The 12,127-nt window shown below is 36.5% G+C and overlaps 1 protein-coding gene across 1 annotated transcript; it reads left to right on the top strand.

The window, feature by feature from the left end:
* Positions 1 to 359: 359 nt before the first annotated feature.
* Positions 360 to 5,735, top strand: LOC120772690 (protein brown). Its single transcript, XM_040101429.1, has 8 exons — positions 360 to 1,322; positions 2,473 to 2,705; positions 2,858 to 3,010; positions 3,091 to 3,521; positions 3,619 to 3,813; positions 4,697 to 4,802; positions 4,867 to 5,425; positions 5,499 to 5,735. Exons 1-8 carry the CDS (start codon positions 1,190 to 1,192, stop codon positions 5,684 to 5,686), a joined length of 1,998 nt encoding a protein of 665 aa, XP_039957363.1. The 5' UTR covers positions 360 to 1,189; the 3' UTR covers positions 5,687 to 5,735.
* The last annotated feature ends 6,392 nt before the right edge of the window (positions 5,736 to 12,127 follow it).

Here is a 12,127-nt window from a genome sequence, read left to right as displayed (position 1 = left end):
CTCTTCCACTTTTAAGAAAATAGAATTAAATTTGACTTCAACAACTAAAATAAAGTGAAAATACTCTCCATATCAAAGTTAGAACTTAACTGATTGTTGTCACTTAAAAGCTCATTTAGTGGTATACCGAAAATTTTTCTTTATAATATTTTGAAGAGTGACATTAAAACCTCTTTTTTCTAATATACATATATTGAGCTGAAATTAAATAGATAGTACTAAGTCGTCTATATTTCCAGTGAAGTGAACGTTTCTGGCTTCATTTAGAGGCACCTTTGCAAATCAAGTATATATAAATAACTGTGAAATGAATTTGATTAATAAGATCTGTTGCTTAGATATGGAAAGTTGGTTTCCCACTGGTTACTAAGGCTCCTGATTTCCTTGTCAGAAATAAGAAAGAAACTTTAACTTTGCACGCTGAAAACTCAAATCATCAACCACTCAATACTTGACTCCCACTCAACGCATTCGTCGCCAGCCGCTTTAATTAAGACACCCACTAACAGCTGACTACCGGCACTAACTTACCAACATTGTGGGCTTGCATAGGTTAGCAGCTAAATCTAAATATTCTGTTAGCACTTACTCATAGATTATAACCTAGATACATTTTCATACGCCACTCACAACCTCATTCCTGCTGACAATCAGTTGTTGGCTGACGTTCGCGGCAAGAAGTCGCAATTAAGTTTACGGCGCGCATCCAAAACTTCACATTTGATAAAATTAAATATTTAAATAGCTTTAATTACAGTGCTTCATATAAAACAATAGTAGTCCTAAAAGTCATCTACAAGTACAAATAACTTCATAGCACTCTTGTGATATTTACATCAAAAGAAAAAACACTTTTCACATCCATCAAAATCCATTCAAGTTGTTAGGCAATCTGTGATGCTGCAGGTGTGAGCTAAGCTGTCCAAAGTGTCTGCAGTCTTTTGTGGAGACTTCTAAATTGAGTTCAAAGATAAGAAAGTGCAGCTGATAAGCAACTGTTTTGATATAAGTTTAGTCTTTAGTGAGACAAATTCTTTAGATAAATAAGTTGTTTATGCAAGCATATGTAAATATTTGAAAAGTGAGCATCGTAGACTAAAACACGTTTCTTCCATAAAGTGTCGAACGCTTTGAGTTAAATATATATTTTTGATTGTGTAACAAAGAAGAAGGTGCTTGAACTTCTAGAATGTATGAAATTCCAAGTAATTTGTGTTTGGAGTGGAAGAATCTTAATTATCATGTGCCATCGAATGAACAAAGCAATTATACATTTTGGCAAGAGTGCCGGAAGGTTAAGGAACTGCGCATACTCAAAGACGGTGAGTTGAAAGCAAATAGTATGTATATTAATAGCTTAAATTTATATTCTATCTAACAAAGTGTTTTGTAAAATATATAAAGCAGTAGCAATCTCAAATTTGTATATATTTTTTTAATACAGGCTCAAGTGCTTAAGTACCCAAAAGCTTTATGCAAAGTATTAAATAATCCAGTAATCTATTTATGGAATTAAAATTATAATCACTTCTTTTGTACACTGCCCAACATTTTTTTCAGAAAATTGTATTGTTATCAAAATATTATACACATACTTGAATTCAGGTGATGTTTTATCAAATGGTAGCATTTTTGTAGCATACGTTTAGGGCTGCAAGTTTTGGCTTAGAATTTATAGTATCAGGTATAGGCCAGTTGGCTTAGCAGAAGTGTAAAGTGCCCACAATGTTGAATTATTGACTTATAGAAAATAGCTTATGGCGTTTCTTGGGTTTCCTCGGATAAAAACTAGCCCTTTTTCAATAAATTTTTTCTCATGTAAAAAAAAATAAATATTTTATTAGAATTTTTTATTGCTACAACCAAAAATTTTGAAATTTTCGGCAAAAATATTTTTAACTCGGCCATTGCGACGCCATTTCCTGTAACCGCTCGGAAAAAAGATGCGCCCGCTTTGGCAGGATAACTCCTTAAAGGATCATCTAAAGTGAAAAAATACGTGTTTTAGTTAAAACTTTAACTTAGAACTTAGACGAAAGAAAAAAAATGAAAAGCGGATTTTTGGCAGACTTTTTCAGAAAAAAATGAAAATTTCATTGAAAATTTCGCGACAATTTTTTATTTTTTCAAATAGTTATAATCGAAAAAAATCATTCTTCGAAGTCTTTAGGAATTGTATTTCAAAGCCCTGTGTAAAATTTCATGTAGATCGGTTGAGTTGTTCTCGAGAAATCTTGCCAACCGACTTCAAAAACAAAGTTTCGAAAAAACGCGTTTAAAGACGTCGCACTTAGCCTAGCTAGCCTCAAGCGCGCAAGTTCTCAAGCTCAAGTATTTGTGAAACCATTTTTCCGGTTTAATAACTGTATTGAATTATGTATATAAACAATTTTTATTTAAGAGTATAAAATTCAATAATATTTACGAAACTCAGTGCTAATTTATTTAACTGTTTACATTATCTCAATATAGTCAGTGGCCATATGAAAACTGGCAATTTAGTTGCCATATTGGGTTGCAGCGGTGCCGGCAAGACCACACTACTTGCCGCCATATCGCAACGTTTGCGAGGTAATTTAACCGGTGAAGTCGTATTGAATGGCGTGGCCATGGGGCGAGATGAAATGACGCGCATATCGAGCTTTTTACCGCAATTCGAAATCAATGTGAAAACATTTACGGCCTACGAGCATTTATATTTTATGGTAAGCACCTGGGGGTGAAACTGTACACATACATATGTATGTACATACCATACACCTCTATATTTGGTGAAAAGCTCACCGCATACTAATTGGATTGTGAATACCTGTTGCTATTGTTCTCTCACACAAACATGCTCTCTCCACCCCTACAGTCGCACTTCAAAATGCATCGTAAAACGACGAAAGCGCAGAAACGTCAGCGTGTCAACGACCTATTACTCGCTTGTGGCCTACGAGATGCGACCCATACGCGTATACAATCGCTGTCGGGTGGCGAACGCAAACGGTTGAGTCTGGCCGAAGAGGTACGCATACTATTTACATAGACAGCTTACGAATCAGAGGTGAAGTACAAAAATAAACAATAATATTTACGCACTTGTAGCTTATCACCGATCCACCATTCATATTCTGTGATGAACCCACCACCGGTTTGGATAGCTACAGCGCTTACACGGTGATTAAAACGCTACGTCATCTATGTACACGTCATCGCGTTACGAAACATTCACTCACGTCGGTCTATGGCGAGGACTCGTTTATTACGCCGCCCAGCAGCAGTGAGCAAAGCACGAGTAATTCCATTGAAATGGAAGTGCTGCAATCGGATGAGAATATTTTCGACTCGATTAAGGAGATACCCACACTAGGTGTGCTCAACAATAGTCCCAATGGGCGACACAAGAAAGCTATCATCTGTTCCATACACCAGCCGAGTTCGGCTGTCTTTGAACTCTTCACACACATTATACTAATGGATGCGGGACGCGTTGTATATCAAGGTAGCACTGATCGTGCTTTTCAGTTTTTTACGAAGTAAGTGAGCATTTGCGGCGGGGATAGGTTGACAATTTGAATGTCATAACTAATATTTTGTACATATGTATGTACCTATGTGTTCTTCGTTTCTCAGTTTAGGTTACGTGTTACCGCAAAATTGCAATCCAGCCGATTTTTATTTGAAAACAATCTCCGATGCGCACACACAAGGCAAGGACGGTGAATTGATCAAAACGAAATATGAGAATGAGACATGGGGTCGTTATTCGGGAAGTTGGTTGTTGGCGCGCTCCTACAGTGGCGATTATTTGTACAACATTAAAAATTTGTGAGTATGACAGTTGATTTAAAAATACAATGACAATTTAATGGTTCTAATTGAGAGGTTACATGAGTTTCCTTAGGTAAGAGCATCCTTTTTTCAACAATTTTTGTCTCATACGACAAATGATATACATATGTTATTAGGATTTTTTAGTATTACAAACATACAGCAAAGAAATTTTTGGAAAAAAATATTTGAAACTCAGCCATTGCGACGCCATTACCGATGACCTATTGGGAAAAGGGTGCCTCCGCGTAGTTCAAGTATCTCCAAAATGACCTGTTTACGGAACTCTTTTTGAGAAAAAAAAAATTAGCTTATCGGGACGAGTCGAGCAAGAACGCGTTTCATACCCAAAATATCTACCAAAATCATTTCAACGGATTTGCGAGAGATGTCGAGTTCTCTTGCCATTTCTCTAACACTTGCCTGACGGTTTTTGAAGCACCATATCCTTCACTTTTTTAACATTTTCAGAGAAGAGAGAGAGAAATAAAAATTATTTTAAGCATGTAAATGTACGGTTTAGACAAAGGAAGTTAAGCATGGCTTGGGAAATCATAAATTTATTTGTCGTTACTTGAGACACTATCCCTAACCACAATACTGATCTAAAGAAAATATAGGTCTTAATGATCGGCAGATGACTGTCGAAATTTTCATGCGAAGTCAATTTTTATCTCTACATATATTTTAGTCCTTTCGAGTACAATAAATGATTAGAAATTAAATTTGATGGACTTGGTATAATTTCTTTATTTTCTCTTTGTTCGAATCTTTTAAAACTTTTCCGGACCTTCCATATATTTTAAAATTAATATATCTACTTATATAGTGCAACTTTTGCTTTGTCATCGCATTACTTAATATTTTGTTTAAATTCCAGCAAAAAGATTCGTTGGATCTACCAAGTTTACTTGCTTCTAATTCGATTCATAACAGATGATAGTCGAAATATAAAGCGCGGCTTTATTTCACTGGGACTCTTCATGGTATTTCAAAATATATAGTACTTTGCTTTACAAAAAGTTCTGTATTAATCAAATCTCTTTTTAGATAACCTCAGTGACTTTGGCCATCATGTACTCCGGCGTGAGTGGTCTGACTCAGACATCAGTGCAAGATATTGGTGGCTCCATATTTATGTTGTCCAGCGAAATGATATTCACTTTCTCGTATGGCGTGACCTATGTCTTTCCCAGCGCACTGCCGATTATGCGACGTGAAGTGGGCGAAGGCACCTACAGCCTTTCCGCTTACTATGTGGCAGTCGTATTGTCCTTCATACCAATGGCTTTCTTTAAAGGTTATGTCTTCTTCTCGGTTATTTATGGCACCGTATATTATGCAAGAGGATTTATGTTATTTTTGACAATGGGGCTGGTGTTGGGTCTCTCCGCTGTTACGGCTACCGCATATGGTCTTTTTCTGTCGAGCTTCTTTGAGACCGATACCATGGCTACGGAGTGTGCCGCACCTTTTGATTTGATATTCCTAATTTTTGGTGGCGCTTACTATAATGTGGATTCCATACCATATCTAAAATATTTTTCGTTATTCTTCTATTCCAATGAAGCTTTAATGTACAACTTTTGGATAAATGTGGATGAGATTGGTAGGAGCGTATTAATAGACTGTATTCGTTATACTGTGGGAGTTGAAGTTTAAAATTTATCTTTCTTTTTTAGTTTGTCCAGAAAATCTGGATCATCCTTGCGTACAAAATGGTGTTGAAGTCTTAAAGCGTGGTTCTTTCAAAACGGCCGAGTACACTTACTGGGTGGATTGCTTGGGTCTTCTGGGTTTGGCTGTCGCTTTTAATGTAGTGGCTTATTATTTTATAAGAAAGTATGTAAAGAGAAGTGGTTACTATTAGAAAAAGTAGTAAATTTTATAGAGACATTTGTTGGACAATAATTTTGTAATGTAAGTAACTAAATAAAATAAAATTTTTATTGGAAATATATACCTATATGTATGTATATGGCATATTGGCTCTTTACAATACATAACATTGTTGCTCATATACATTTGTATAAGCTTTTTTTGAGGTTAAGGGCTATTGCCCTAAAGTGAGTAAAGTCATTGTTCTTACCATCGTATACTTCACCACTAAACTTCATTATCCACAAACTTCTGGAAACTAAAATGCTCGCTGCTACAAGGAGCAAAATTTAATTCGATTGCCACTCCTCAGCTCCGCAACTATTCATCTGCCTCGAAACTAGGGGTCGTGGTGCAAGCTGAACTTTCAGTTCAAATCAAATAAGTGTTTGAGTTGCAACAGTGTGACTAACTAAGTTTTTAGTGGAGCTGTATGATTGCGTCTATGAAGAATAGTTAGTTGATGAAAAAAGTATACAAAAAAGAAAATTCATATTTCTAATGAATGTGGTTAGTGTTGTTATTACCCATTTGCAGAGAGCTGAAAAGTCAGCGTGAACAAAGTTTGCAGACGTTATCGATTCTTTGTGCGTCTGAATGAAAACAAACGAAACAATGAAACGCTTTAGAATACGAAAATTGCATAAATTTCTAGCTCAGCAAGTAGCATTGAATTCTTAATATGTACGTATATATATATGGATGTAACTAAAGAATAGGATGCACCATGTAGGGAAATCTACAGTTTGTGTACGCCGAGGCGATGAGTAAGTCGAGTGTCAATAACCTTAGAGATTACGAATCCTTGTTCGAAGATGCAGAGTAGATTCTTGATTATCATATTTCTTAGAAAAGAATTAATCTAGATCTAAGTTTTTTTGTTTTAGTATAGTTGGTACTGATTTTGGAACCAATACCCCAAGATTCTAAAAATTTAATAGTTGAGAACAAAGTGTCTAGATGATTCCAACTCGATTTTCATACTACTTTGGTAATTTGCGTTCGACAAGATATATAACCCCTTGCGCTCCACTTTCGGCCAGCAGGGCCTTGTAGCCACAGAAGTTTTGATTTTTGACCAGCCTTTGTCAAGCTTGGAGGTCGAAATACCCACTCGTTGCCAATTTGATGAAATTAGGGTAAGAGTCCCTTTCTAAGAAGCTATCCGTTTCAGAGATTCCGCTTTTACCGCACTGTTTTGGGGGTGATAGTTTTTATTCATCAACTATTGTTAACTTCATATCTAAGCCGTCCCCATTTCAATGTTCGTTATGTTTGAGCTTTATCCCCTTTTCAATAAACTTACATCCGAAAACAATTACAAAACTTTATAGAGATTCCCTTGTTCCTCTAGCTGATCACCAGGATAACCTCAGAAGACAGGTTGTCCAGACGCTGAGCCCAATTTCCTGCTGGAAACCCGAAAAGCAACCCATGTACGTAAATATAATAGAATACATTTATTACTTATGCTCTTACATTTACATATGTATATATGCATGTACTCACTTTAGTTTCCAAATACATATACATACTTAGCACAATATGCTTTCACCAATAAAAGTACAAATGCAAGCGACTAAACTTTTCCTTGTGTCAATGAGCAATCCAACTGCTGCCATTCGAATTCAAACTAACATAACTCAAAGAGTGTCTCTATGCTAAGGAGCATACTGCCATCGAGAAGAAATCATCTTAACCAAGAAGCTGCAACTAAAAATTACTAATACCAGTGAGCTCACAGCATCATCGACAGCGCACAGCAATACGAGTAGCCTTGGAACGTAAGGATAACAAACTGGGTGGCAAAATGCTTCGTTTACATGGCTGAGTCGCTTAGAGAATCGAAATCTGCACAAAAAGTCCTTCAACCGTACATATGCTCATATATAATATACAGAGAATAAATGAACTTTCGTCTGTATGATTGTTATTGTGCGAAAAGTTTGTGACCTCTCCGACGCCTTGCTAGTGCTTGTTAGGCAACTAGTAGTGAAGACTAGCAGAGTATAAGCAGAAATATGTATCGGTTTCGTAGATACATTAGACTGGTGGGGAAATAAATAAAATTTCCAATGTTTTAGAGTTTCATAAGATGAAATATTCAAGTTTCTAGAAAGCTGAAGGTCATTTGTGCAGGATAAGAATGAAGCTCAAACAATTTTTAGCTCTGAAACTTAAATATTAGTCAAATATTGGTATGAAATTGAGGCCATATAGATACTTACATTCTTGCTTAAAAGAGAGAAGATGAAAAAAATGGTATAAGAAGGTTATAATATAGTAGTATAGGCAGTTCGGGTCATTTTAGAGTTATTGTTTTATCGTGAGCTTATTTGAATGCCCGGTAATAGTGGAATTGCTGGTACTTGCAAAGTTGATCAACTAGGTAGAGGGAGTACCCGCACCTGTGCGACTGCAAGATTCTTTTGCACTAGACTAGAACGCAAGAGATCTACTTTAAGCAGAGTTTATTTTGCCGCAATCGTACGAACCCTTACTGATCATAGCCCAATAGGCATTTTTACTTGTATAGGGGAGAGTGTGTGAGTCTAGTCTTTGGAAGATTGTGGTTAAAACACCTCGGCACTATTACCTTCGGCCAGTCCGAATACATAGCCGAAACTGACATTAGCCATCTCAACAAATTTTTGATAAGCTCAAAACGCTTTGTCGAGTTGTGAGGGTCATGATTTCGGAGATTTATGTACCACAATGAATCGGCGTTTTAAGCTGTCCAAGTGAGATCCCGATTAAAATCGACAGTTTTCTTAATACTTTGTAATAATTTAATTGTTTTAGTTTTGAAATTTCATAAACATTTATCAAACAGATAATCTTTGTTTTCTGGTATCAAAAATTAGGGTAAGAAATTTAAAATTGACAAGCATCGTAAGGACTTCCGATCACCCTAATACCCCATAGTTCTAAATGCAGGATCTTATAAGTTTGTATGTATATATGTAAGTATATATGTAAGTGTGTTCATCAACAAATAAAGATAAATGAAATACGAATATTTCGAATTGTTCTGTTCACATTCTGTGTTGTTTTGAAACTGAACTCAGTTTTTCAATTATAACTTTGATCGAAAAAGGACAAAAGTACATACTACAAGTATAGTATAGTGGTGATTCTTATGCAATGTGATTACACATAGTAGCACATGTTAGTCAAACGAATAACTGCTTGCCATACTTACTTGACTCAATGTTTAAGAGGCTGGATGGTCGAGGTGTGTAATTGTTGTAGTAAGCTGTGAAAGTTATTTTTCATATTTTGTTGAATTTTGTGTAATTATTTCATAAATTTTGTAATAAATTAGTAGATCGGAAGAATTATTCAAATAGAGTGGCTAGTTGGGTGAATAATGTGGCAAATTGTGAGCTTATGAGATAATACATTTAAAAATAAGAAGTAGCCTGAGGTTATATCCGTATGATATGCTGATATCAATATTATGATGTATAATTATAGATTATCGTGAAATACTCAATAGAATGGACGACTTAGTAATGAGTATTTTTGATATGGACATTTCTAATAAAACCTTCAGATTTGGCCATGACTTAAAATGCTTCATTTTACAAAATTTTCGAAGATATCTACGATTGTCCACCATATTTTAACAACCTGATTCACAAAAGTCGTTGCCGATGGAGCAGGCGTTCCAATGCTCGACCATGAAGAAGTTCGAATAGCAATTACCCGTCTAAAGAACAACAAAGCGGCGAGGTCGATAGATTGCAGGCCGAGCTATTCAAACGCGGCGGCGAAGATATGATAAGGAGCATGCATCAGCTTCTTTGTAAAATATGCCCAACGATTGGAATTTAAGTGTGCTCTGCCCATTCCACAAAAAGGGAGACTGCATAATTTGCGCCAACTACCGTGGGATAAGCCTCCTCAACATCGCATATAAGGTTCTATCGAGCGCATTATGTGTAAGATTAAAGCCCACAGGCAAAAAACTGATTAGACCTTATCAGTGCGGCTTTAGGCCTGGAAAATTTACTATCGACCAGATTTTCACGATGCACCAAATCTTGGAAAAGACCCTTGAAAAGAGAATCGACACACACCATCTCTTCGTCGATTTTAACGCTGCTTTTGATAGCATGAAGAGGAGCTGCCTTTATGTCGCTATGTTTGAATTTGGTAATACCGTAAAATTAATAAGGCTGTGTAAACTGACGTTGAGCAACACCAAAAGTTCCGTCAGGAACGGAAAGGACCTCTCCAAGCCGTTCGATACCAAAAGAGGTTTCATACAAGGCGACTCCCTACGAGCGACTTCTTCCATCTACTCCTGGAGAAAATAATACGAGGAGGTACCATCTTCTATAAGAGTGTACAGCTGCTGTCGTACGCCGATGATATTGATATCATTGGCCTCACGACTACGCTCTCTCGTCGCTGTTGACAGTCATAACTTCGAAGTCGTTGATAATTTCCTCTATCTTGGAACTAGCATTAGCAGCAACAACAATGTCAGCCTCGAAATCCTACGCAGAATAACTCTTGCGAAGTAAAGTCTTCTCTCGACGAACAAAGACCCCGCCCTGCTACATGATGCAGAGGTATAGACGATGACAACATATACATACATATGTAGTTCAGCGAATTAAGAGACTGCGGCTAAGCTAGCTAAGTCATGTCGTCCGAATGGATGAAAACACTCCAGCTCTGAGAGTATTAGACGCAGTACCCGCCGGGGGAAGCAGTGGAAGATGAAGGTCTCCACTTCATTGGAAAGACTAGGTGGAAAAGGACCTATTTATCCTTGAAATTTCCAATTGGCGCCAAACAGCGAAAAGGAAGAACGATATCACAAAAAGTGCTAACAATATGAAATATCTGCTAGTACCTTGGATAGTGCTACGGCTGTAAGGTCTAAAGGAGAAAGCACGGCTAAAGTTGAACTGAGAAACCGAATCGGTAAAATCAAGAGAGACAAAATCTTCGAATTTCAAGAGAAACTTGCAGTTAGAGATGTCGAAAGTTTTTCTTTGAGATACCCAATCAATAAGCTCGAAGAAGGATAAATCTTCGGACTTTATGGAAATTCTTAGCTTAGAGCTGTCGAAAGTTGTTTAATGAAATCACAAATTAGTAAACTTGCATTTTAGGGAAATCTTGAGTTTTGAGTTTCAAAAACTTCTCTGTAAAATATATATTAAATCAGTAAAATCGGAAGAATACCAACTTAGGACTTTGAGAGAATTTCATGTGCAGAGCTTTCAAAGAATCCTCCCACTCTAGACAATCTCATGATATAATGTCAAGTGGGCGAACTTTAAGCGAAAATTGTTTTGCCATACATTTTGTTCTTTTTTTGCCTTGTCATAAAAGTATAAAGTGGGGAAGTCGAACTAGGTTAGAAAATATCAATTCGGAGTCCGCTAAATTAGGTTATAGGAGCTTCATATAAATTAAATTAGATCGGGCAGGCTTACATTAATTCGAAACATGGATCAATTTTTCTTAAAAAATTTTTCAAATCAAAGCTCAGTAATCAAGCTTTCATAGCACCTTCATTCAAGCGATCAGTATAATATAAAATATTGGCAGATTTGCACATTAGCATTCATTCTCTTGTCATACCTTTGACAAACGAGCACGACCTACAATCCACATACATACTTACATACGAACATACATATATACATGCGTACATATTTACACAGTTGCTACAATTCCATTTTGTGCATTGTGTGGTAGACAGAATGTTGCTAGTTTACAGCTGCATAAATTGCCAGCAACATGCCGCGCAACAAATGCAACAAAAATATGTAGGCTAACAAATGCACATACAAACATGTGTACATACTATATACGTATGTATATAGTTCAAATGCATTGAAGCATACATATGTCAGTAATAACATTGAACACGTGCTGCTGCTCCAATCGCGAACGATGTTGTTCTTGCTGTTGTTGTTGGTCAAATCGCGTTCAGCGCATTCGTAAGAATTTCGGAATTTCGTCTAGTTGATTATTGTTATGTCATGTTTTTGTTTTTGCATTTGCTCCCATGTCTACCGGTGGGCCTCTATATTGTTGGAACCAGTTTGTTGTTGCGCCTGCACTGTTGGGGCATGCATGCGCTGACGGTGTGTGGGTGTGCGTGCTGAGTCATTGTCGCGTTGCGAATTTTTCAATTCGTTGATTTTTATTTTGCCGGTCTTTTGGTTATATAATATAACTGTGTGTTTGTACGTCTATTTGTAATTGTTCATATGTATTTGGTGCAAAATGCGTTTTTTGACTTCTTTCGCATTTTCAATGTTCTTCCAGGTAGTATACATAGAGAATATGTTATGTGTATTATGAAAGGGAAAATGCTAATTTTACTTTATATAAAATATTAGTTTCTTTTTTCGGGAATAAGTATTTGCGTCTCCCTATAAAGTAATCTCAGTTAGTATCAATA

The sequence above is a fragment of the Bactrocera tryoni genome, chromosome 3, assembly GCF_016617805.1.
Source record: "Bactrocera tryoni isolate S06 chromosome 3, CSIRO_BtryS06_freeze2, whole genome shotgun sequence".
NCBI classification, from domain to species: Eukaryota; Metazoa; Arthropoda; class Insecta; order Diptera; family Tephritidae; genus Bactrocera; species Bactrocera tryoni.
Note: the sequence above shows the minus strand (reverse complement) of the source record. Positions and strands in the feature narration are given on the sequence as shown.

Coding starts and splice junctions, on each gene's coding strand:
- LOC120772690 (XM_040101429.1), top strand. CDS start 1,190: ATGTATGAAATTCCAAGTAATTTGTGTTTGGAGTGGAAGAATCTTAAT. Junction 3,522..3,618: donor GCTTTTCAGTTTTTTACGAA/GTAAGTGAGCAT, acceptor TTCGTTTCTCAG/TTTAGGTTACGTGTTACCGC. Junction 5,426..5,498: donor GATAAATGTGGATGAGATTG/GTAGGAGCGTAT, acceptor TTTCTTTTTTAG/TTTGTCCAGAAAATCTGGAT.